The sequence below is a fragment of the Hypomesus nipponensis genome, chromosome 23 (assembly GCF_054491055.1).
Source record: "Hypomesus nipponensis isolate SF chromosome 23, ASM5449105v1, whole genome shotgun sequence".
NCBI lineage: Eukaryota > Metazoa > Chordata > Actinopteri > Osmeriformes > Osmeridae > Hypomesus > Hypomesus nipponensis.
The window spans coordinates 5,117,631-5,144,712 of record NC_140383.1 but is presented as its reverse complement, the minus strand read 5'-3'; the positions used below and the strand labels follow the sequence as shown (position 1 = coordinate 5,144,712).

General features: G+C 50.4%; 1 protein-coding gene across 1 annotated transcript in view; it reads right to left on the bottom strand.

The window, feature by feature from the left end:
- LOC146233749 (ATP-binding cassette sub-family C member 4-like) overlaps positions 1-27,082 on the bottom strand; it is a 33,479-nt gene that overhangs the window by 3,322 nt on the left and 3,075 nt on the right. The window contains exons 11-30 of the mRNA XM_084689949.1: positions 26,467-26,658; positions 26,118-26,212; positions 25,831-25,917; positions 25,581-25,677; positions 25,279-25,491; positions 24,915-25,046; positions 24,769-24,806; positions 24,369-24,466; positions 23,804-23,950; positions 17,103-17,182; positions 10,310-10,460; positions 9,487-9,606; positions 9,279-9,389; positions 8,944-9,044; positions 8,384-8,575; positions 6,747-6,902; positions 3,323-3,412; positions 2,654-2,826; positions 2,180-2,285; positions 745-879 (exon numbers count right to left, since the gene is read on the bottom strand). Of these exons, the coding sequence (XP_084546075.1) occupies positions 745-879; positions 2,180-2,285; positions 2,654-2,826; positions 3,323-3,412; positions 6,747-6,902; positions 8,384-8,575; positions 8,944-9,044; positions 9,279-9,389; positions 9,487-9,606; positions 10,310-10,460; positions 17,103-17,182; positions 23,804-23,950; positions 24,369-24,466; positions 24,769-24,806; positions 24,915-25,046; positions 25,279-25,491; positions 25,581-25,677; positions 25,831-25,917; positions 26,118-26,212; positions 26,467-26,658 (2,514 nt within the window). The remainder of the gene's footprint in view (positions 1-744; positions 880-2,179; positions 2,286-2,653; positions 2,827-3,322; positions 3,413-6,746; positions 6,903-8,383; positions 8,576-8,943; positions 9,045-9,278; positions 9,390-9,486; positions 9,607-10,309; positions 10,461-17,102; positions 17,183-23,803; positions 23,951-24,368; positions 24,467-24,768; positions 24,807-24,914; positions 25,047-25,278; positions 25,492-25,580; positions 25,678-25,830; positions 25,918-26,117; positions 26,213-26,466; positions 26,659-27,082) is intronic.

Genomic DNA, 27,082 nt, shown 5'->3' with positions numbered 1-27,082 from the left:
ACCAAATAATACCTCAGTGTGCAGAGTCTTTTTGAAATCAGTATTTTGCCCATTTCAGTCTGTGGTGTTGGGAGATACAGGTCTCCTGATAAATTTGTACGAGGGACAGAGAGAAAATGAAATGATGCCCACTTTTTCTTATTTCACAAAGACCTGTTTGAAGTTGCAATATCGTATCTGTAGTCCCAGACAGATGCACATAAAAATGGAATTGAACGATGAATACCCAGTCCTTATCTGGAGAGTGTCTGAAGGGGAAATACATCACCAATGAATTTCAAAGAAGAAAAAAAAAAATGTTCTCCATTACAGTAATCCCCATAGAAAGTTTATCCTAAATCGAGACAAAGTTAAAGCCAATATTTCAAGACAGATATAGGGCGGAAAAAAAAGCTGCTGTTCTGGAATGATCTCTCAAACGATTGGAAAATTACATTTAGGAAAACAGATTATATGGACGGCTCCTACTGTATGATAAAATCAGCCCATGTCAAAAAACTACAAAGGGGAAATTTCACTCATGGGATTAAAGTTATGCTACGGCATCACTGTACTGCAGATCAGTGAAGGTAGAACAAAGTACGTTCAATCTGAATGGAACCAAAGCTTCTGTACATCGGCGCGGAACTCTTTTCCGCTGCTGGCCTGTGTTGTTCTGGTGCAGAGGCGCGAGGTCTGTTGTTAAAGGGAGAGCCCAGGATCAGTGTGTCCGAGTCGGGACAAAGCCCAGTGTTTTGGGGTTACCTGTTTGGCTGCGTGGAGCAGAGAGGCAGCCTCCGCCCGCCCTGTCTGCTGGACCATCTGATAGAAGGCCCCGTCCTGGTTCTGAAGCAGAACGTACGGTTCCTCGTACTCCTGGATCCTCCCTGCGTCCAGAACCTGCAATCAGGCACACAGCAGGGTGTGTTCCGTGAGGTACTGTACGTGCTATACTTTACTGCTTAGAAAAAGGTGGACTTCAGCGGGTTTCACTGCTGAGAGAGACAAACAGATAGTGCAGGCTAAGAGGGAAACAGTAGTTCTCGACAGCTCTGAACCCGCCAATTCCAGTGACTCACGACAACAACACACACCGGGGATGGTTTCTGGCCGACAGTGTTGCGGACAATGGACACAGCCTGAGAGTGACGTGACAGTGGAAGCAGACCAGAGATGGGCTGTAAACGTGCTTGTCTGTGCATTTTCACCATGTGTTTCAGCACGGCAAGGGTGGTCGTTTTAACAAAGCCAACAATCACACCCTCTGTACACTTAAGAAAATTGCCATCGTTTCTTAGTGAGTGAGTCAAACAAAGACCAACTCAGGCACAAGGCTCAGACAAATACCTGCCATTATATTATGGAAACATTTTTACCAAGAAGAGACTTCTTTACACTACAGGAAACAACTACTTTGGGAGTCATTTTGAAGCTCTAACACGTTCTATGTGATCAGCAGCTGAAAGAAGCTCAGTGAGAACGCAGGCAGCATAGTTGCTACAATCCATTTCCTCGGGGGGGGGGGGAGCAGGCTACGATTTTTGGACGGGGCAATTCAGGTGGGCCCCGGGTCCGTTTTAGCCGACAGCCTGACAATCTGGGGGCATTTGACACGAGCTCAGGTGTGGAAAGGTCCCCGCTGCGTGACATTTGGCTTTTCTCTCCACCCCTCTCACCATCCAAGAGGCTACCCAGGGCCGGAAACAAACGCTGCCACAAATGGCACTAATTGGCACCTCTGCAGGTAGTGGCCTGGTTGAGGCCAAGGATCGAGTGGCGTGGAGCACAGGCTGTCGGTGGCCTTCGGAGGGGCCCGGGTCACGACAGGAGTGCCTGGCTGTCGCATGGATAGGAGAACAAACAGACAGAATACCATCTCCAGAGAAGCTGCCGGTAAAATGTTACAACAAGTCCCGACAGTGTTAAAAGTAATACTTCTCTGGCCCTGACCATGGGGGTATTAGAGGCAGTGTACAGTACAATACAAAGCTGTTCTATAGAGTGGATACAAGGGCTTCATTATATATCTCACCGCTATGAAAGAGCAACTTCTCAAGAGGATGAACTGAAAAGCCTTTTCAGAACCATGCCATTGTTTAGGACTGACAAACTGTCGTCGTTTCAAGCACGTGGACTGAAGATGATCTACCTGGCTCCTGTGTTCAGCCAATCACAGTCTGGTTCTCTCGCTGGCTCTTACCAGTATCCTATCACAGTCGATGATGGTGTTGAGCCGGTGGGCAATGGTGAGAACCGTACACTCCCTGAACTTGTCCCTGATGGTCTGCTGGATCAAGCCGTCGGTTCTGAAGGAGGATGGAACACAACACCTCGTTAACCAGCCCCAGACAATGCTCTCCTCATGGACACCCCAAGGCAGGGATTTTACACACACATCAAAACAATGGCTAATCCCAAAGCAGGTATGTGCAGCTGGATGAGATGTCATGGTGTTGAGTTCCAGTGTCAGTAACAGAGAGCCATCCTTTTCCCCCCATCGAAGGTGTTGCAACTTTTACACCCGCTTTTAAAATCAAAAGCGGGTGTTTCCTGCACAACCGGCAATGTATGGTACATGCAGTGTGTTACGGTCAATAAATAGGGTAAAACAGACTACAGTGGCTACTTGTAAATTGCAGCACATGAAATGTGGCGTCGTGTCCTGAACCCAGACCTGGGGTCCACGTTGGCGGTGGCCTCGTCGATGACGAGTATGCGGTTCCTCCTGAGGATGGCCCGGGCCAGGCACACCAGCTGCCTCTGACCCACGCTGAAGTTGGAGCCGGACTCGGCCAGCACCGTCTCCAGCCGGCCGGGCAGCTCCTCCACAGCGGGCCTCAGCTGCACCTGCAGGGAGAAAGGCAGCGCCGGGGGGGCCCCCGCCCTCCCGTTAGCCCGGCCACAAAGACCTCCTGCCGGGGACGTCTTTTGAAAAAGGGGGGCATCCAAACACACCCATTAACTGCCTGGAAAACAATGCGAGGGCCGGGCCCACGGGCGAACTTGGCCACTGCTGCCTTGTGGCCGGCCTCGAGCTTTAATCCAGGCCACCAAACCCATTCAGGATCAGAACCAGGAGCTAGAGCCCTCCGCGGCGGGGGGAGCCCTCATCCCGGCCAGCCTCACGGGCCAAACACACCCCCCCCCCCCCCCCCTCCCAGTACTTTCAATGGCTCCCAGTTACAAGCCGCACATTGAGCTGGGCCCCACGGCCCTAATGGGATTTCCCTTCCATGACTTGTGGCGAGCAGGGGAGGCTGAATGTGAGCATTGTGCTGCGGGACAGAGGGATCCCCCCCCTGGGCCGAGGAGGGGAGAATCATTCACGGCCACGCTGGAGTACCTCTTGGAGTGCATTCCACAGGTCTTCGTCTGTGTGCTGGCTGAAAGGGTCCAGATTCTTCCTCATGGTGCCCGTGAAGAGAACTGGATCCTGCATGGGGATGGATGGATATAGAAAGGGAAGGCCATGGCCGGTTAAGATAATGACCAGGGAAGACGTTTGAAAGGGTTAAGACAGGCTGTATAAAGAGGTGCTGGGGCTATGTGTGAGGGAGAGGGCTTCACAAAAGGCCTGCGACGCCTCACTCGGGAGTCTCATTCAGTCCCCAGGCCTCCTTTACTCGGTTTATCTTTTTTATTTTTGGAAAAGCTGTAGGTGACTTCATGGTTTCATGGAGAGTGTATTGGGAATAAAGGTTGGCTGGAAAACAAGGAAAATCATTCAGGAATAACCTGAAAAAACTGTTGTATTTAACATGTAACTGTAGAAAGTAGAAATCTGTGAAACATTCAATGTTTTGTGAGCAAGTGTCTTCGCGGTGAGCCACAGTCCACACCTGTGCCAAAGTTCAGCCATACAAGCATCTTTAGAAGGTAAATAAAGCTTGTTTTTATAGTGCGGTGGAAACACCTTGACCCCTGGGCGCTCTGCCCCAGCATGCCCTGGTGTTTGCTTTAAAACCTGACAAACACAAGTCCAGCCACATTCGCATGCCAGCTCTGTTAAGATATTCAGACCACCTGTTCGGAGGAAAAAGTGATTTCCAGAGCACTGTGCTTAATGTGCGTGGACCATCTCCTCCCTGGTCATAAACCAAACGTCAACCCATTCACATAACAATTTAAATACTGATAACATATTCATAGTCTCGTTACCTCATTGTTTTATCAGTAAGCAAATACCACAGTGCTTTCTTCTACAACAAACGACGGGTTTAATGACCCTTTAATGGCCATAATGACAGTAAAGACGCTACGTTAACGAGTGTGACTGGGCATCAATAGAGATAGCAGAGGACAAGGAGGAACTGTCAGGATCCACAATACAGTCAAGGAAAGAGGATAAATCACGCTCATACTAGACACTAATCTGACCTCTGATCAAGATCCACATGTTCACCTGGCAACTGGCAGATCAGGGAGCTAGCAGAGGTAGGTGCTGGAGAGGGCTGACAGGGTGCAGCCTGAAGGCTGTGCTTCCCGGCCCAGGGAAGGAACAGTGACTCATACAGTAAACAGCCCAGTATGTGCTTGTGGGCATGTCAGAGCTTCTGAGCAAACACTGGGTTAGCAGTACTAACACGACTTCAGGAGACAACACACACATAGACCCAAACACACACACACACACACAACGCAAACACAGATTCACACGCCTCAACAGACTTTTGTGTTAGCCCTGAAACCCACGGCAACTGCTCAACTCTGAGCAGATTCCAAAAAAAGAGAGGGAGAATTTTTAGTATTCGGAGGTTCATCCTTGTCTCCCTCGCCTTAAAATGTTCCACCTCTCTAGTCCCGATGAGCTGTCCTTCTGCCAGGGGCAGACTGCCTTGTCATTAAGCCAGGAGTCCCAATTCAAACTAGTTTTGTGACACACTTTAATTGAGGATTCAATGTTCAGTTGGAAAAAACTGCTTTCAAGCACAGCTTTCCATAGACCGATTATGTGCTCCAACAATTCTAAGCCCTCTGTTTGCTGCAGAATTCATTTTTCTTTCTGAAAACTCCTTCGTAAGATTTCAAAAGAACCTGAAATGGATTCTTTTTTAATGCCACATACTAATAGAAGTTTATCATAATCAGATCGGAGGGAGAGGGAAGAATAGTGAAACAGCTCACTGGCAACATATGGAATGCACCTCGCAATCTGAAGATCGCACATCACAAGGTAAGCCAACAAGTTATTTTCCATTTGAAAGGCTGAGTGAATATCACTTTTAGATATAACGTTGGAATATATATATATATATATATATATAATAAAAGGTTTTTAAATGTACATTTGTAAATGCAGTGAATACTTTCTATTGGGCAAGTTTAACAAAAATTGCAAATAACAGACGAGACCCAATCTTGGTAAAGTAATACCTGTCATTTGAAATCTTTTGGCAATTTGTCAAGTCCACACTTCTACAGTCAAAATCAGTTGACAATAGAGATGCAGGATTGCTAATCTGAGGTGCTCTGTTTGCATTGCAAGTTCGAAAACCTGCAGCAAAACAAACACCTGTTTACACCTGTTTGAGCAAAACCTGATTTGGAAATGTGACGATAAATCGAGTCGCTATAGAGAAAAGCATTCAAATCAACCCGTTTAGGGGGCATCTTGGCTGCAATCGAGCAGAAGTTCAAAAGACTGGGGCCAAGTGTTGCTGTCTGAGGTACTTTGGGGACTTTGACTGTGAGGCTGGGGGAGAGCCGCCCTCTCCTAAGCAGCTTTCCTGTGTTTTGGGGGTAGAGGGCTAATCCTCTGTCAGGGACGGGGAGGTGCTCTGCTCACAGAGCGGCTGTGGCAGGAGGCTCCTCCCCCCTCACTGTTGACACGCTCCCGCGGGCCGCCTCCTTCTTAATGCCGTATCGCTTTCAACAAGCGGAAGTCAAGTTCAAACTGTCTCAAGGCATCCGTTTGTCTCACTTTCAGAAATCCCCTGAGTGACAACTGTGATTCTCCTCGGATGGGTCTCTCTGTTGCCTTTCAGACAGACGGCCGAGTGACAAGGCTGGGTAAACCCCGCCGAGGTGTGATGGCTTCTCTGGCTTACCTGCCTGGGGAGTGTGGATTGTGCCTCGGGAACGCCAGGGACATAAAAACCTCTCCCCACGACCTCAATGGGGAACTCAGGAAGAGTTGATGAGGCACTGTTACTAGTATTACACTTGTGACATGGTGGAACTACAATTCAAAAACATTTCCAATCGTTTCTGTTCTGCCAATGGAGCATTGTGGTATGAAAACCGTTTGTTATTGGACATCCTAAGATAGATAAGCTTGATGAGGACAAACAGGCTCCTGCAGGTGTGACTGAAGCACAGTTGGTCACAGGTAGAGGAAGACCAGACAGGAATATAGGAGAGGAAAGTTGAAGGTTGGATTTTTCAGACTTGGCACCTGTCATACCAGGGTCATAGGTCATGTGGTGGACCACACAGTTCGACGTGACACTAAGCCTCCAGGTTGAGACAGCGAGGTGACAGTTGGGACTACCAGTGCATGATGATTACGGGATAACCAGCACTCCCCATTCATTGGAGCATTCCATCTTAAGACCCAAGGAGGAAAGTATTCAATGGAAACGATATTTGTCCTTGTTTACCCCGTTGTGTATATCAGAACCCCTCATTAGAACCCCGACTCACTAGGATGGGGCGGTTTAACGATCCGAGCTCGTGGTAATAAACCTCTCGGTCAAACCTTTATATTGACGGTGTGAGTTTGTCCTCGCTCATGCGGACGCGAGGGCCGTAAAGGAGGGAGCTCATACCTGTGGGATGATGGACATCTTCTGGCGCAGGGTGTGAAGGCCCAACTCCGAGGTCAGGACGCCGTCGATGGAGATCCGCCCCTCGGGCTCGGCCAGGCGGAACAGGGCGGAGATGAGGGAGCTCTTCCCTGCGCCCGTGCGCCCCACGATGCCGACCTGCGGAGGACAGCGTGCCTTCATCCCCGGGACCTCCGCTCAGAGCCTGCACTCCTCAGGGCTCAAGGCATAACCAAGCCCCCCCCCCCCCCCTCCCTAAGATGAATGAAGTCGTTTTTTTTTTCTTCCCTCGACGACAATCTGCATTCACGCTGACAGCTGACATTCATAAACTGACTTCTCTCGATCGCACCATTGTGAATGGGGTCCTTTATGTTCTTACAGTAAAAGACATGAACAACCAGTTCTACATGAGAGGCCGTGCTTTTACCAAGCTGCCTCTTACTCGCAGCTATCCGAGTATCAGTTATTAACAAGCCAGCACACGATAGGGCTGACATTAAAACAGCTGCGTTTTCCGGAAGTTAACATGACAGGATTTGATGCTATCACCATGTATGCATACGAGCCCTGTTCCACCAGTACCATTCTTCCCTGCGATAGGTTCTCACTCCGATTCTGAAACATGAGTCGGGAGAGGCTGTTAACTGATCAGGAATATCACATTTCCTTATGAATTCAAACATAGAACACAAAAGGCTATCTAAATTCAATCTGGAAACCACCTCTTCCAATCACTACAATACATCACTACAAAACGTGAGAAAAAGACAAGCAAACTAGTAACCCAGTCTTGGCATGACCAGGGTGGCTACAGCTCAGTGGTTAAGAGCATTTGACTGCAGATCAAAAGGTCAGCGCTTTCTATCCCCCCAGGACTGCACGTCCCTTTCAATAAAACAGTCAATACATTATTACAATACAGAGAACATTTAGATTGTTCTGCGTTTAACCCAGCCTGGTTTCTCTCTGGGCTGAACTGTGTTTGTATGTGTGTGTGTGTGTATATGTGTGTGTCTGTGTGTGAGTGTGTGTGCAGCGCGGGGGGTGGAAGCAGTCCTCAGAATGCTAGGTGCTGCGCTCCGTGTGTGACACAGTCTCAGGGGGACTGTCATGATGCACAAAGCCTTTCAGCCCCACGGCGCCCGGGTGACGAGCCCTCCCTTGGGCTGCCAGACGCCCGGGCCTCTCCACTTATCAACCCATCCATTGTGAAATCAGCCGCACTGGCCAACCGTAGCCATGCAAAATACACCCCCCTGCAATAAACGCTGGGGTTTCAATCACAAACCCCAACCAACGTCCTCCTCCGCCTCTCTCTTTCCCTCTCTCGCTCCTTTTTCCCCCTCTCTCTGTACAGTGAATAAACAGTTGTCACTGTCAGGTATCCCAAAATGCTAATGGGAACAAACGGATCCACTTCAGCAGTCTTAATTACATGATATGTATTCCATGAATCACAAATGGTATATTCCCCCGGATTCAGCAGCACAATATGGTGGTCGTTCAATTATTGATTAGAAAAATAATGACACATAGAAAAGGAACAGGCCTACACCTATTACACAAGCTGCATATCAACTTCAGCTACTGGGAGAGACAGTGTGATAGTGGGCCGGAAGATATGGACCCCCTCAAACCTTCTCTCTGGATCTGAAGACGGCCGACATGTTCTTCAGGACCACGGGGCCGTCCAAGCTGTAGGAGAAGTTGACCTGGTCGAAAATGATGACGCCGTTTCCAGGCCAGTCAGCTGGAGGGCGTTTATCGCTCTCCCAGGTGGCTTCCCTCTCCAGCTCAGAGTATTCCACCACTCTCTCCACTGACGTCATCTGGTACATGAGAATCCACACAAGCAAACCTCCCGTCAGTCATCCTGCTGGGAGGTTCAGAGATGAACCCCAAGCAGATCGGTGAGAAGACACGATGTACGTTTTACAGTTACATTTAGTCATTTAGCAGACGCTCTTATTCACAGCGACTTACAGTAAGTACAGGGACATTCCCCCGAGGCAAGTAGGGTGAAGTGCCTTGCCCAAGGACACAACGTTATGTGCACCGGCCGGGAATCGAACCGGCAACCTTCAGATTACTAGCCCGATGCTCTACCCGCTCGCTCTACCCGCTCAGCCACCTGACCTCCATGTTACACGTTTTGCTCCACGTTTTGCTCATGTTGAAGGTCAGAGAGGGTCCTCACCATGTTCTCCACCTCGGCACTCTGTCGGACCCCCCACTGGAACATCCCGATGAGGGTCACAGCGTAGGAGAGTGCCAGGCCGACCCTCCCGGCCTCCATGTCTGCCACACCAGGGAACAGAGACAAACACAACACTGGATCCTCCAACAAGAACCAATTCTATCAGCAGAACCTCTGATCAAAAAGCGACATACAGGCGGCGGGATTTGAACCTGTGACCTCTCGAAGTCAAGAGGACAAATGCTCTACCACTGAGTTAAACCCATCCCTCAACACGCAGGTTCCACCAAGGTTGTGTAAAGATTAGTATCTATATTGGAGGGCTGGTACAGTACCATCCCTGAGGAACAGGCAGCCGAAGGCAGTGAGAGCCACAAAGATGGAGCAGATCCCATCCAGACGCACAGCAAACCACCGTGAGGTAGTCAGGAACAGGAACCACGCTTCTACATCAGGAGAACCAGGAGGCGAACATGTTAAGACATGACACTGATGTGCATTGGGGAATCGATCCAAAACAAAAACACTGATTAGGTCGAATACCAGAGTGGAGGTCCTGGTGTTGGTCGAAGGTTTGCTGTTGTCTCTGTTGGGCTTTGAAGGCACGGATGGTCCAAAGACCTTGGAGGGAGGAGGACAGGTGGGAGAAGACAGGACTCCGAGCTGGGGGAGACAGAATCAGGGGGGGAGGGGCTGAGGAGCTGTACAGACAAACCTCCAATCCGTTTTACAGAATGTACAGGATTTCCCTTTTTTCTTATTCGAGGACATTCAGCTTGAATGCCACCCCCCCACCCCCACCCCCACCCCCCCCGGTCCATTATGTCTGCCTGCCATTCATTATAGGAAGTAGGCAGAATATGCAAGTTGATATGATAACACCTGCACATTTCAATGGAAAATTCGCCATGAAAACCCCTTTATATGACCTCAGCTTCACACAACCTGCATTGAGGAAAGGGCCACCATTGAGAGTGCTTTGTTAAGATGTGTTTGGCTTCTGAAAAACAGAGACAAAGCCTGAATGTTTCCTTGGAGCCTCTTAATGGCACTTTTGTTCGTCAAGATCAGGGAACCTGTCCTCCTCTATGCCTTTGGGCCATCAGCCCAGAGGGAGGAGGATGAACTAGTTGCTGCCATGGCCCTGCCATGGCCCAGCCATGCCCGCTCGCCTTCACCGCCTTTGTATGTGATGTCACCAACTCTCAGCACTTGAAGGAGGCTGTGTGTGGGCGAGCCATGGGCCACAGCTACCTTTAGCCTTTATGCTAGAGCCCCCCGGGAGCGTCTTCAATGGTCTATTAGCATTCCCGCGCTCTGCCTTTTGTCCGCGAGCCCAAACGGACGTGTCCCCGCGGAAACCTACTGGTGGACTCCAGCCGCTTGATGTCTCGCGAGGTCCGCAGGAAGTAGCGGCGGAGGAACAGGAAGGCGACGAGCAGGGGGGCGACCGGGACGAGGATCCAGGGGATGGCCACGGCCGCCACGGCGATCACGCCGAGGATCTGAAGGAACACCTGAGGACACGAGACACAGGTGAGATCAACATCAGCCCTCTGAGCGGGGCCAGCATTAGCTTGTGGGCTACCACTGAGCTTTGAGCATGGCAGGAGTGGAAGCCTATCAGCTGTTGTTGTTGTTGTTGTTGTGTGGGAACACCACTGCCTGAGGGACAGCAGTGGGATACAGAGGCTGTGAGGCTCGCTGTGTGCGGGGAGAGAAGCCAAGGCACTAATTCTCACTTAGAGGCAGGTGAGAACTGGGCCCTCTTCCTGTGTGACTCACAGCCCCCTGTTCCCAGGGGCTTCCCCTTCAACACCTCGGCCCTAACTCCCCCTGGCACAGCACCCAGCCAATGGGCATCGTCACTGTGACTGGCAGAGGCTTCTGGGAACCACACAGTGGGTGTCTGATATGCGGCGCAGCCAAACCACACAGCCCTCAACAACACAATGACTCGTCACTCTTGTTAATGGCTGGCTATCTGACACAGCTAGACCACTAGGCCGCATGCAATCTGATACCTAAATGTGAGCCCGGCTCAGTGATATGGTACCAACACTGTCCCACTCTGCTCTGACCAGTGGTTTCATTTGAATGCTTTCAGAAGGTATTTTGTACCCTCTGCATCCACTCCCTAATGCCCTCTACTAAAAATAATAATTGTTTGTGACAATACCACAACACAATGAGTAGAGCTCTAATAATAGTAAGCCTTTTTTTTTTACCCAACTGTTAACTTTGTTTACAACAACACATGCATATAAAAGTCCCTTTCCAAGAGTTTCCAAACTCTCAAGATATCCTGTACTGCATATTTCATATTTTCTTGATGGCTGATAAAATTGAAATCTTACACCCTGAAATTAGAGACAACCTTAGAGATGATTCCTGTAAGGAACAGATTAGGATCAGTTTGTTACCTTCAATGGTCTCCTACTAGCCCTCAGAGATGAAAATTTAATTTAGCACCTTAATTACGGATGTTATCTGACGCTTAAGCGCACGTTTAAGCATGATCACTTTCAATGTGGTTTTATGATGAAAAGCCACTCAATTCCGTTTACAGTGGAGATAAGAGGGTATTACCAGTCTCACCATCGCCGCGCTGGAGCACACACAATCAAGCAGTGAGTGAAAACTACTGAGCACAACTGATCCTGAGAATTTCACACTACATAAGTTTCAATCTGGGCTGTGATGGGGGGCCACCGGACTGCAAAGTGAGATGTGAGCACGCAGGCTATTACTGCATGTTATCCAACCTCCAATAGTGGCACACCACTATTTACCAGTCGACAAACATGGATTTGTGTCTACACTTTAAAAGGGCCCCAACATTTGCTTAACATATTTCACACCCTGTGTGATTATGTACTGTGAACTCTTGTTGATCCGTGGCTGCGTCGTTTGCGGATGTTTGGAGAGCTCAGGCGGGGGGGCGGGGGGGCCTTCAGAGGCCCGGCTCGGACGGACGGTTCATCTGAGGAGAGTCTTAGCAGGAACTGGAACCATTAGATAGGAGTCCAGCCTCTCCTCTCCTGCTCCCAAGGGGGCCACTGTCGCCAAGACCCCAGTTGATCTGATCCCTCTGCCTGGTCTGCCCGTTATCGTGTCAGCATCAGAGAAGACCGCTGCCCCCACCCACACTACACACAGATGGACCCGATAAGCAGTGGTGATACCGCCCCCCCACACCAACTTCACATAGCGACCACTGACCCCCGCCCCCCCCGCCCCCCAGCACCCACACAGGAATGGACAACTCCCCAAGCCATAGCCCGCCGAACATAAAAGTGGATGAAAAGCTTTTGTATACAAACAGTTTAAATAAAGCATTAACTCTAATTGCTCTTTAGCAAGAAAAGAAAGCTACAGTAGGCATGCGATTCAGCCATTCAGACACGCAGCGCTCACCGCTGTGCCTAAAGACCATTCACATCTCTGCTGACCCTAATTGCTTTATTTTGCAGGTGATACCATCTGGTCTTTGATGTCCAAATAAATTCAGAAAATTGAAGTTAATTGCAATATTTGTGCTCGGCTCCGATATCGACTGTTGTTCCACGGCGGAACATAAACACTTCCCTTTAATTAAACATCCCCCCGGACACGAGGAATCAGTACGCTTCTTTACAACTCCTTTTTCATCCTCCCTTTATGCAGTGACAGCATGCAGTGTTTCGAAGAGACGCAGCCGCTGGGAAAAAAGCACAAACAAAAACGGGAAATGGAGGGAGCGGCGAGGGGGCCAACTGAATTCCATGCTAAACAAAATCCTCTGTCATCGCCAGCATTTTTCTGGCCACACACTTTCTCTGACAGACTGGTCCAATAAGATGTAGGGGTCAGTGGTACTGAAACAAAACAAGACCGTTCCACTTGGAGGCTGGGACAATAGTGGTGACCCAGTCCATTCTGCACCGTGTTCGCCCTTCATTTCAGCTCTAAATGCCCAGATGCTGTGGCTTTTCTTAGGGAGAAACGACTGTGGACACCTCCTTCACATTTTCTCTTTGGGGGACATTTTCACTTCATAAAGCTGCAGTCAATGTGTTTTGTGTGTGGCGAGGAGGGCCTGACACATTCTGTGGTGGTCTCGGTCGCTGTCTACATTGGTGGCTCAAGTAGTCCCAGGATTAGGCCTTTGTCCCTGGTGAAAAGGTAAGAGAAGTCACTTATTTGGGCTCAGTCAAGCTGCTGATTTCTACCCCCCCATTTTGGAAATAAGAGAAAGGCTTTGAAATGCACTCTCGCTCACACACACACACACACTTTCTCTCCCTGTCTGTCTTGCTATCTCTCTCGCAACTATAAATCACGAGTATCCACCGAAAGCAGCTGCCCCAATGCTCTGCATGCATTCTCACACACACACACACACACACACACACACACACACACACACACACACACACACACACACACACACACACACACACACACACACACACACACACACACACACACACACACACACACACACACACACACACACACACCCTCCCTCTCTGACCTCCCTTCCACACTCCCACACACACAAACAAAAGCTTACAGAAACCAACAATGAACACAAGCCATAGTTCACAATTGTACAAAGTGTCAAGGACACTTTTTTTTTCTTTCGCCACACAGTCTGTGGAAGCTCACAGGCGAGTCAATAAAACAGTAAACCACACACTAAGCGCGACAACGAACCCCCAACTGCCGAGGCTGGCGCGGGAGCCCCGTCCCCCTGGTGGAGAGAGGCGGCGCTGGCGGTTGTCTCCAGGGAGCGGCTGCTAGCCAGCCTGGGTTCCCAGGCTCCAGTAGCACCAGGCAGTCCAGCATGGCTGAGACAGGAGAGGTGCCAGGACAGTGCCATGGGAGACCACACAGACACTGGGAGCTTTTCACCCGGGGCCAGCGCCCACCATCACGTGACCCGCCCCCACCCCCCACCCCCCCCCTCCTCCAGGGTACTACTGAGACGCAGAGTCAAAACACCCCCCCCCCTGCTGACACACACTGTCTCTCCATGTTACACACACACACACACACACACACACAAACCATTTTTGAGACACAAATAATGATCTTCAACCGGGGAACTTGTATGAGAATGACCGTGGGAGATGTACCGCCCGTGTGAACACCAAAGGAAAAGAGTGTCTTTCTTGGCCTCTCCTTTTCTGTGTCACTCTCGTGTTTTTCCACCTTGCACACAGAGACAATGGGCCTGTCGGATAACAATGTTCAATAGGTATTTATGGCGGATATATTTCCATCGTGGTCCCTCTCTTGTGTGACTCTGACTAACCTGGTATGTGTTGTGCCCGGAGCCAGAGCATTCCTCCTCTCTCCTGTCACCCGGCTTGCTAAAGGCTCCAGAGAAAGCCTCTGAAATCCCATCCTACAGCACTCGCAGTTACGTCAGCAGTTCTCATATCCCACAAAGCCACCGAAGAGGCCCGACATACAATGTGCCACAATATACAGTCTCACCCTGCCGTCCACCCGCCAGTGTTCCCAAACAATGGCCGTCACTGCCCCGAGTGTGTGTGCGTGTGTGTGTGTCTTCAAGCTGTTGCCATTACACACACACGCACACACACAGGGGCCTCTCCTCCTCCACAACATTGACGGATCCATGCCGTCATTTATGAGAGAGGGACCTTCTTCCGGGTTGTAACCGCTCAAACTGTGGTCAGACCAAGGTCAGCTCAACTCAAGCCCACACGCAGACTCATTGGAATAGTTTGCCCTAACCAGGCCGTGACACAGCCACTAAAAGCGTAAGGAGTAAATACAGGTCACTGCTAGCTCAAACCTCAGAGCCACCCTACCCTCACCGCGGCCCCAACCTGCCATCTTAGGGACGATTATGCAGCTGACAAACTCAATTTGGACGCTTAGGAAGATGCCGTGGATGTGCCTGGGACCCCACAGCCAGCGGGGTGACGTGGTCAGGAGCCTTGGCCAGGGCCCGGGCCCTCTGAAAGGCCCCCCCGGGTTCCCTCACCCCCCATTGTCCCCCTCGCCCTCAGCCACCCCCGGTGTGAAAGGAGAGGCAACCCAGGATTTAAAGGTCAAGGCTACACAAAGGCCCGTAGTCCCCTCTGCCTGAGGTGCTTTTAATTGACATTTCTGTCTTTGTCCCCGCAGCATAAAGAGGGGAAGAGAAAGGGCACATTTTTTCAATATATACTAAATTGCTCCTAAATGAGACCTGTGAAGAAATTGGCCTCTGGGATGCACAGAGGTCCCTCATGCCCCCTCCCAGCTACAGCCCCCCCCCCCTTCCTACACACACACACACACAGACTCCTCCCCCAAACTAGAGGGAATCCCCTTGTTGGGCCTGTATGGGGGGAGTGCTGATGGCTGTGAAGTGCTCACTCCACCATAAAGAGGGCAGCTTCGATGCAAATCCCTCCACCGAGGCTGGCCTCTCCCCTCAGAGGAGATCAGCCCGTTAGGGCATTGTTTATCAAGTTTCACTCTATTCCCCCTGACAACCATTTAAACAATGACTGTTGGGAAATGTCCCTCCACAAATGGCCAACAATGGTCAGGATCAGCAGCTTCTCTGTTCGGCTAATACTTTGATAAAAAGAGTGAAAATCTTCCTTCCTGAAAGCATTAAAGACTGCTCCATAAAAGGCACCTGCAAACAAGGGCAGAAAGAAGGCCAAACAAAAGCACTTTGTCCAAATGATGCCACCTTTGTCCTCTTCACAAAGTGCTCCCATTTTTCCACTGCACCAAAAGAGCACATTGTGCATCATCACACACAATGTCCCACCACACATATAGTGCCAACGAGGTAACTAGCCAGCTAAAAGTTTGAACAGAACTAAAACAACAGCCTAGCTTTAGAATTGCTCGTCTAGGCCTCATTTCCCACTGAAAAAATGTACATCACAACAAACTACTTTAGATAAGTTATGATTTATGTACATTATTGTTGCTCCACGAACGGTGTGGTATTCCAGATCAATAAAACATGGCTACATGTGACCATGGCTACATGTGACCTACAGCAGCCAGCTTCCACTGTTTTCCTGCTGGACCTGAAGGCCTTCCACAACATTACTCTTTTACACAGACTATTATTCACCATATTATCAAAATAGCGGGGGGGGGGGGGGGGGGACCATGGCGGACAAAAAGCTTTTGTAGGTATGATCTTTTGTGCTTTCAGCGTTTAAGATGGCTTTTGTCTCCGGTGAGATGGGTATCTGCCACAAACATCACTCAGGCATTGTGGAGGAGGGATTGGTTTCCAGAGCAGCTTTGTTCTTTTCTTCGGCCCTGACCAAGGAGCCACGCCTGCTCCCCTAACTCGGACTGGGCTGCAAACATTCCCTCCTTTGTGGCACTACGTGCGTGAGCTGGCTCATCTCCGCGGGCTTTCCTGGGAGATGATTGTTCGGCGTGGTGCGGTGGCGCTCGGTAACATTACCTGGCTATGCGTCAGGGTGGCCCTTGGCTAACCAGCCAGCGACAGACTGGGGTGGGGTTGGGGGGGGGATAGAGGATCACGGTAAGCTGGGCAAGTCCCTCTCTAGTCTATCAGTTTCAACTGACCTGTCCCCCATCACCCCCCCCGCCCCTCCACCTATCTCCCTCTATCTTACACTCCGTCTCGCTCTCAGTCTGTTCTCTCTCCGTCGATCCCTCTCCCCTTGTTCTTTTCCTCTCTGTCTCCCCATCTCGCTCTCTTTACCCCTCCACACACTACTGCTCACTTCCTTTTCTCACCACTCAGGGAGATCATCCCCTTCTTTTCTCCTGCCTTCTCCCTCACTGGCGCCAGATCTGGCCCATCTTCCTGTCGCCATTATGTCCTCTTGTGGTACCTTTCTCTCTCCCAATCACTCGCTCAGTCCCCTGACACAGTCCGAGGGCCTGCAGTGTCGTGCCACACTGGGGGAGCCACGCCCCGGCCCTGTGTGCAGACACTTTTATTAAATCTGTGCAGGCGCTGGGCCGCGCTGCCAGGTAATCCTACAGTAATTGTTTCCAGATTAGGGGACCCGGACCACAAAGCAGGCCCAGCCAGGCATGAAATGGCCTCCCCATGCAGCCCCGACGGCGGTCGAGGCTGAGGCCGGGGGGGGGGGGGGGGGGGGGGGGTGCGAGGGGGGGAGGGCCGAAGCCGCCGAGATGAGACTCACCTGGGTAAAGTCCACAAACGTCCAGGGCAGCAGGGAGTCCAGCTGGCCGATGTCCTTGGAGAACCTGTTGAGGATTCTTCCTGGTGCATGATGGGAGACACGAGACACGGGGTCACTGATTAGTCGGGTGTTCCACTGAATCATCGGTGGACGATTTTTTTCAGAACTTGAGCGTTTTCATTGTCAGTGGTGTGTGATGATTATTTGCTCGAGCAGCAAGAAGCATTTGTACAGCCTCAGTGCTGCAGTGCCTTTTATCGTTGGAGTGTTCTGCTAATATGACCAGTGAAAGGATCATGAGTCTTGTGTGGAATGTTTTTCAAAGGGAGGAAAAGATATGACTCATTTCAACTCACGCTGCATCTTACCTTGAATGAGCTCACCAAATATTTGCGAACAAAACCACACACTGAAAAAGAACTTAGTAATCCATGAGCTTATACGTCTGCAAACAATGCGAGACCTTTCTCAATAATTATATCACCCCCCCCCCCCTTCACAAAGTCAGTTGCCACTTCATAAATGACTTTTATTACCCGAGTCTGGGCCATATCACTAGGATGTATACATTGAACGTGATATCAGGTGGACAAATAGAGAGCCCTATCTAAATTAAACAAAGAATCATTATTTGGCCTCGATTACATAAAGGCTGTCCTAGTCTGGACTGAATACATTGGCGAGTCTTTTGTTTGTTCACAAAGACGGAACAGAAGCGACGTACATGCCTTTCTCTCCTGACTGGCAGTGTCAATGACTTTAATTGAGCTGCCTCCGAACTGCTCAGGTGTTCATTATCCCGGCTGAGGCTGCACAGGTGCTCCTCCAAACCTTCATTGTGGCTCCTTTAGAAACGTTCCTCCTCCCAGCCCCATCCCAGACCACGGAAGATTACTCTCCAGCTGCTCACTTCCTGTGTTTACCGCAGGCCCCGGTAATAGCCTATCCACAGGTCTCAAACCTCGAGGCAGACAGGCAGCAAAGCTTGTCCTGTCTCCGAGGACTTGGAGGGAGACTTCAGACTTCCAGATTGCCAACACCACTTCTAGAACTAGACTCAGGTTCTAAGGAAACGACTGAGCGCACGCAACCGTTTCAATGTCTCTGGAACAAGCGTATCAATGTTTTGATCTTTTCACGGGTGGCCATCGCCCAGTACGACCTGTGTGTGAACCCAGGGTGTGGAGCCCAGGCCTGGGTTTAGGGCGCCCTGCAGAGATGCTGACGCCCCCAGGCTTGTTTTCCCCGCTTCTCCCTCCTGTATTGATTGGTTGTTCTTGCTGGCACTGTGACAGGCACAGGGCATGATGGTGTGTGCGTGTGTGTGTGTGTAGGGAGGGTCTGCGCATGGATGGCATGTACATGGGTATATGGAGGTTTTTCCAGTGGGAGCAGAGTTGAGGCGCTGACCTCAAAGTCGCCTGGCGTCTCCCAGTGTGTCCCATGGAGGTGGGCCCTGTAATCACCCCTCTCCACGGCCGTAAGCAGCTTACAGCTTTATCCCAAACCCCGCTCCCGCCTCCCCCCCAAAAAACAGAAAAAAACATGCATGCATGCAGACGAGGACGGGCTCCCCATAACAGCCATCGCATAAACCCAGCCGGCGCATTATTCCCCCCACAACAAACCAGCAATGCTCCAAATCAGCGCCGATTCAAAGTCAAGTGGCGTAAGCATGTTGTAGCACTCGGAGGCAGGCTAATCTTCTTCACAGCGTGAGTGGCCCTTTAGCATGCAGACCTGCCTGAGGGGCGGGCGGGCGCGCTGGAGGAGAGGGGCGCTCCTGCCCTTCCCTGCGCCAGACCGAGGGAGAGCGTCGCCCCGCTCGCAATTTGGCAACAGAGAAGAAGAGAATTATGTTTGTCAAACTGCGCCTTTGGTATATCCTTTAATGTGTATGTAATGTTACTGTCTAAGCGCATAAATGACCCAAATCGATGCGTGTCGGACAAACAAAAGGCCGGGGCAGAAGGAACACGTTACTCCTGGTTACATCATGCCATGGTTTGAGGGTGTTTGAACATCCGAGAACAATCAGCTGTCTGACGAGCAGGTTGGTTAACGGCAGCTCTGATGAGGTAAAGCAACCACTCCAGTCCTGGCTCACTATAGGAGAGATGCATTACAGCGATGCAGTTACACAAAGACATCCAGCACATGGAAATGCCTATGAGGTAAGACAGGTCGGAGGCACAATGGCTTCAATCACTACGGGAGGCCGTCAACAATATCACCTATTGTGCAGAGGGTGGTGGGGGGAATCGACGTTTCGGGATATCAGCTGCATTTAAGTATCAAACAATTTCTCATGCTCGGGGACTCCAGGGGTGATCTGCACCACTTTTTCGGGAGCCGGGGAAATATCAAGCCCTCCCAATTGGAGCTGTGGGTGGAGGCATGAGGCAGGCCGGGCTGCGGGTCCAGGCTGAAGCAGTGGAACAGTGGGGTCCGACTGGAGCAGGGGCGTGTGGCTAATCGCTGTTCCCTGTAAACATCTAGATAAGGAGGGCGACTGAGAGGCCCATCGTGTGTGGGGCCCACCTGATGCCGGGGCCCTTTTCAGCCAGACGGGCGTGATAATAGAGGAGCGCTGGGGAGGGGGGAGGGAGGGAGGGAGGGAGGGAGGGAGGGAGGGAGGGAGGGAGGGAGGGAGGGAGGGAGGGAGGGAGGGAGGGAGGGAGGGAGGGAGGGAGGGAGGGAGGGAGGGAGGGAGGGAGGGAGGAGGGCCGCCCAGGTTTGAGGTGCCACAACTCACCTGCACGTCCGTGGCGGGGGCCCAGGAGCCCGGGGGCGGCTAGCCTCCCACCGCTGGCACCTCGCTGCCAACACTAATACATTCTAAATCCATTCTCTCCGCTCACACCACCAGGCTCCTGCAATCTCCTCTCCTTCCCTTTCATGCAATTAAATAGTGGAAGTGGCGAGCGAGGGGGAGCCCTATCAGCCACACTGCACACACACACACGGCTCCATCTCCACATTCAATTTACACACCCCGATATCATCATCCTCTCTGCACTACCTTCACCCCCCTATCTCCTCCACTCACCAACTCTGCAGAGGGAATATAGACATTAAAAACACTGCCTCCGCAGACACAACTAGCTACACGGCGCCGCTGTGACATACTGTACCGGCGATGGAGAAAGTGGCTACTTAAGTTTCCTGTATCTACGTTAGCTGACTGACAGCTCCCACTAAGTGACATCTTTGCAGATACGAGATGACGGCGGTTTGCGTGTGCGTGTGTTGGTGTGTGTGTGTGTGTCTGCTGATGAGCTGGAGTCTGGGCCTGCTGTCTCTGAGGGGATTAGCCCACTCAATGACACTAAATTACAGGGATCAACATCAGCTCAACACATCCACTGCTGTGTGTGTGTGTATGTGTGTGTGTGTGTTGCTCCACAGGGAACATGTTCGGTTGGGTAGTACAATGAAGAAACGTGTTCATAATTGTAAAAATTCAAAGTACACCCATACCAGGATGTCAGAGGATGGTTGACATTAGGCATTAATCGTCGAGAGTACTCCATGATCCTGTTCAATCATTCTTACCCAACCTCAAGGCACTGTTATTGTTATACAGCTACGTTTCCACAGGCACAAGAACGCCTGTCTTTCAGCCAAATGGCAAATGCACACATTACAGCGCTTGATACCGTCCAGCTACAATACCTATCCATCACTCATATTTCACAAACGATTTGTTCCTTTGTTCCAACAAGCCACACCGCGAACGCAACAGAGCCGAAGGAGCTTGTGGCGGTAACCTTTAGCTCTGTCAGTAACAAACACGGGGCCTGTCGAGCAGCAGCACCCATCACTTCCATGTGTAAACAGTTGTCAAATCCTTAACAACGCATGCACAATCACAAATGCATTACTCACACTTGTTTTGGTAGCACAAGGGAATGGCAGATATTATGGAGCAGGGAGTATGAGAGAGAGGTAGCGAGGAAGGAAAGAGAGAGAGTGAGGAAGGAAGGAAGGAAGGAAGGAAGGAAGGAAGGAAGGAAGGAAGGAAGGAAGGAAGGAAGGAAGGAAGGAAGGAAGGAAGGAAGGAAGGAAGGAAGGAAGGAAGGAAGGAAGGAAGGAAGGAAGGAAGGAAGGAAGGAAGGAAGGAAGGAAGGAAGGAAAAAAAAAGGCAGTAATACAGTTCCAGAACTGACAATAACTAAAGCTTAATATTCTCCTTGGCTCACCTGTAATCTGATTCAAGTGTAAAAAGTAACCTGTTAACATTTGATGCCCGCAAACACAGAAAAGTGGAACTTTGGAATGGAAACATTGAAGAAAATGTGTTTTCTTTATCTTTCCACTCATTTCAACAGGCATGTTTAACAGAGATGAAAGTCATCTGGACTTTGGCTGGGCAAGTTTTCTGTTTGATCTCCAGTAGAGATGCCGGCCTGTGAGCAGGTCATCACTCAGAGAAGTGATCCAGCTCAACCTCAGTCACACACGGACACGTCTCCCAGCCTGGGACCGGATCTGGAACAACTTGACCCGGCCATACAACGGTCACCGATAGCAACACAACAGCCATCAGATAGCAGCAACTGTTATGCGTCTCCTTGACTGCACTATTAAAAAGATGATTACATTATTCAAAGTGTTTGCACTCCTCCTCTGTGCAGATTAGCAGGGAGACACACCCCAGATAAGCCGACAGGTAGACTAGCATGGAACAAAACGGCAGCAGTCAAAACAAACCCAGAAGGTTAAGACTGTGTTTGCTACCAACACACTCTTCCAAAGAAACAGTATGTCGCTACACCCAGTACTAATGCCAGCAGAAACCACAAGCTACCGAACACCCTCAAATCATATTTGGAGTTGTGTTACCAGCTTATTGTGACTCATTATACACAGAACTCCCAACTGTGCCGATTGTGTCTGACATGAGTGTCATTTTGGAGAGATTAGACTGAGTAATGATCCACTGACAAGTGCACAATGGACTGGGAATTTTATTTTATTTTATTTTTTTAGTTGGCCAAGTTGTCCAGTTGACATTAGACTTTGGTTCTGAATGACAAAAAGTCTATGACCTCATCTAGTCAACTTTGCTTCTATCAACATGTTGATATTGGCATCCCATTTGCAGCAGAATGTGTTTCAATTTAAATTGTACAAGGAATAATTTATCTAAGTGCTAAAGTTGTCGGCGGTTCGATTGTTTATGTGGCTTTTATGTCAAAATGTATTGTATGCCGCTAGTGTTTGCACAGTTATGAGATGATGTCTATCTGTCCACTCCAGACTCCAACCTACAAAGCTAATGAAAGAATCAAAGACTTCTGTCACAGCGCACTGGACAAATATACCCATGTGTGCTCAACTCAGCCGTTCAAATACCTCACTGTCCAACATCTACAGCAAACAGTATTCATTTCCCTGTTTTGTTGTGTTTTGTTCTGGCTCACGGTTAACAGATAGCCCTCTTCTCGCTACGTAGTGAAAGAGGCGACACCTACGAGAGGAGCCCCAGCCTCCTGAGGGGTCTGGCCTCACAGGTCCCCAGCCTCCTGAGGGGTCTGGCCTCACAGGTCCCCAGCCTCCTGAGGGGTCTGGCCTCACAGATCCCCAGCCTCCTGAGGGGTCTGGCCTCACAGGTCCCCAGCCTCCTGAGGGGTCTGGCCTCACAGGTCCCCAGCCTCCTGAGGGGTCTGGCCTCACAGATCCCCAGCCTCCTGAGGGGTCTGGCCTCACAGGTCCCCAGCCTCCTGAGGGGTCTGGCCTCACAGATCCCCAGCCTCCTGAGGGGTCTGGCCTCACAGATCCCCAGCCTCCTGAGGGGTCTGGCCTCACAGATCCCCAGCCTCCTGAGGGGTCTGGCCTCACAGATCCCCAGCCTCCTGAGGGGTCTGGCCTCACAGGTCCCCAGCCTCCTGAGGGGTCTGGCCTCACAGATCCCCAGCCTCCTGAGGGGTCTGGCCTCACAGGTCCCCAGCCTCCTGAGGGGTCTGGCCTCACAGCAACACCAGCTCCCCCTGCCCCTCAGCCACCGGCTCTGATGACGAGAGCCCGTCTCACGGCAGTGTCTTCAGGACGTGGAAGACATCGCTGTCCTGAGCTGATTAGCTGTTTCAAAGGTTTACCGCTTAACCCCTGCACTCCAGTTCATTCTGTGATCCTTGTATCATATATACTGTATGCACATATTTAATACTTCTTAAATAATTATAGGTTAAAAATAATAATAATTATAACAATATTGATAATAACAACAACGATAATAACAACAATTAATGTATGTTGTTATTATCAGATATAAATATATATATATATATATAACTGATTAAGCATCAATTTAATCATAGGAGGAATGCAATGTGCAATTAAAGATAATTTTCATCCTATAAAAAGCTGCAGAAATACTCGTCCGGTTTCAAGGCCCGCTTAAACAAACAGCCTGCTGAGTGTGGTGAGGAAGTACAAGTGCTCTCTCTGTCCTTGAACTGAGGTAGACGTGGCCATGTCCCAGCACTAGCCTGCTCTCTAGTGGACAACAGTGAACACATCCTGGAAACAACATGGTCTCAACCCAGGCCAAGCCTCATAATCAAAGCCTATTATTAGGACCTACGTCTTCCTGACCATCAACTGTTCATCTGCTAAAGAGAGTGCCATGTTTGAGACTTAGATGTGTGGATCCTTCCTAGAGAATGTGCGTGTTCAGAGAGAACAGAGCTCCTTACCAATCGGATGGACGTCGAAGAAGCGCACAGGCGTGCGCAGGAGGGCGTTGAACATGCGGTTGTGCAGAGTCTGTGCCGACATCACCAGGACGTTGAAGTAAACCAGGCTGCGCAGGAAGCCAAACAGGATGGTGGCCGCGGTCAAACCTGATCAACGCACAAGGTGGGATCCATCACCATGCAGCCACACCAAGCCCCAAAAGAAGGACAAGCCGTGCGCTTTCGCACCATTGGTGAACACACAACTAAACCAGAGAAGAAGAGCTCCAACAAACCCCCACAGCGCTTCACTTTCAGACCTGGCTGCAAGTTTGAACTCTGAATACAAAAACCAGGAACTGTGAAGAGGTGAAGAGTCAAGGCAAGGCAAATCAGGGCAGTCTTAACGCTGGAGGGAAAAAAAACAACAAGAAGCCCTCCTATCTTGCAGCTGAGCCCCAGGAACACACACTGGGCCTTGAAGGACTGGGCCACAGCCAAACAAGTGTGGAGACGTGCAGTGAATGCCTGGGGCTTTTCACAGCCTCAATAGCACACAAAGGGATGTGCTCCGACTGGGCCTCACCTGCGTAAACACCCAAGTACAGGTCAAGGTCCAGATGCTGAGGGGAGCTGCTGTTGGTGATGGGTTCTGTCACATTGAGGTGCTGCTGTTCAGAGGCCCTGACGGGATTTATAAGAGCACAAGGACAAATAAACACTGCAGGCATCAATGGATGAAAGATGCTAGCTGTGGGCACATATAAAGGAAATGTTCCAAAACAGAGCCACAAGGCTATACTCAAACCAGCAGTGTTGAGTATAGCAAAGACAATCACACACTGTCAGAATCACTTGTATTCTGTCGAACAAATCAGATTTTGAAAGAAAATCTGACAGATTGTTGGAACTTGAAAAACAAAAGTTGTTAAGTGTGCAGTGCCTTTTTAGAAACTAAACTTAAAAAAATTGCTTTTGTGTCTTACCAATAGGCCAGCCACCAGTCCTGCAGTATATAGCTGATCTAAAAAAAAAAAAAAAAAACAATGTGTGACACAAAGTGCAACTACAATTATGCATAAAACAATCCCAAAACCATCCGTGTTCAAACAAACCGTGGGAAGCCACTCACATGAGCGAGCAGGTTGAGGAGGAGGAGAGCCAGCAGGACCAGCAAGTTGGCCCCGGCTCTGAAGTACTTGAGGTAGAGACGCAGGCCGATGGTCCCCTCCGACCGGCTCTCCTCAGTCATGTGCTGCGCCGGCTACCAACACAAACACACGCGCGGCTCTCAGTGCCGCGACTCGATCACCACTGAATAACTCTACTACACAGCGAAAGGGTGGGGGGGGGGGGGGAGTTTGCGAGTTGAGGGTGAGCACTGCCCTCTAGTGGAGGTAAGGAGGAGGTTGCACGGTGAATGAACTAGTCCCACCCATCCAAGGTTTTAAACGAGGTTGTTATGCGTGGAGAGGATGCTGGGGGCGTGTACGCACCAGGGGCAGGTGGTCGGCTCCCTCCATCATGGACTGCAGAGAGGAGGTGTGGGAGAGCATGGAGCTCTGGGAGAGCGTGTGAGGGGAGCGGGAGAGGGCCCCGGGGGGGGCCCGGCTGTCCTGCTCCTCGTCCACGTCCTCCTTCAGCAGGGAGGTAAAGTCCACGCCAGAGCCCTGCAGCTCAGAGTAGGTCCCCCTCGCCACCATGTGGCCCTGTAAGACCACAGGAGCTCCGTTGGACTACCAAGGTGTGTTTACCGTTTTGAACATAGGGGAACTATAAGAAACAGACAGACACACACCTCCTTTAGGACAAGGATCTCGTCCGCTGCCTTCAGGTACTGCAGCTGGTGAGTGACGAGGATGCGAGGTTTGTTCTTCAACAGGCCGCAGATGCACCTGGAACACACAAGCACCGGGTGAGCTCGTCTAATCCAGATCCAAGCAGCCACAACAAAACTTAGGAGTCCAGGTCAGGGGGCGGGGGGGGGTTCCGAGGACCAGGGTTGAGAAAGGCTGAACTAGGGGAAGGTGTCGGCGGTCGTAACTTACTGCTCAAACAGGTGCTTCCCCACCTCAGCATCCACAGCACTGAGAGGGTCATCCAGCAGGTATATGTCCGCATCCTGGTACACTGCCCTAAATACAGACACACACACACAATGTGTGAACCTCCTAAATGATGTGGTTGTACAGTTAATGTGAAATAAGTAGGACTGTAAACATGTTATACGAGTAACAAGAGTGTACAGTATTAACCATGCGTATCCCGGTCATATGAATAAGCAGCAGGATTGTGTGGGGTGTTGGGGGAGAAGGGAGAGAGGTAAGCAGCGTACCTGGCCAGGTTGACCCGGGCCTTCTGCCCTCCACTCAGGGTGGCCCCCCGGTCACCGATCACCGCCAGGTCCCCGCCGGGCAGCATCTCCATGTCCTGTTGACAACCCCAGGGTTAACCATGAGGTCACCCTACACCACAACACACTCATCACACTGATCTAGTGGACCACCTGAACACAGGCGAAATACTGTTAGAACTACGCACTTCTGATCCTTGATCTTCCGCTGTGCCTTCTAAATACACTCTGACCGTTGCCATGGGTGAAATAACTTCAAAAACATTAAATAAAAGGTTGATATAAATGTAATGATAATCAATTTGTTTGCTAGGATCCATGAGCAGCTCACCCTCTTGAGGGCGCAGGCTCGGAGAACTCTCTCATACTTCTGGGGGTGGAGCTCCTTCCCAAACAGGATGTTGCTCCTGATGGTGCCAGGGAAGATCCAAGGCTGCTGGCAGGCGTAGGTCAGCTCGCCCCTGACCTTGACCACACCCGTGTCCAAACACAGCTCTCCCAGGACGGTGCTGAGCAGAGAGGACTGAGGAACACAGGAAACAGTGGAGCCAATCAACACACACCCTATAGAGAAGGGTAGGGTCAAAAGTCATACTGTATCGCTTCTTCTCTAAGGCTCCGCGGCCAATAGAGTGTCAGCCAGTCAACTAGAATGGACATGGGGAATTAAAGTAGTCCTAGCTGATTAGCAATAGAATGTGAGAGTTTAAGGTGAAGCTGAAATTGAAGAAATGAAGTGGCCTGCTGCCCACACAGGGATTTGATGAGGATTAAGGTCAAGCTCTGAGAACATAGCCCTGAATCATGGACTAACAACTAGGACAACATCACTGAATTGGTACGCACCCATATCGACCGGCAAGCTCCTGACAGTGACACTTATTTATTTTTTTACCTTTAGAAACTTTTAACACACAATGAAAGAGAGGAATAGGAGGAGAGGGGAG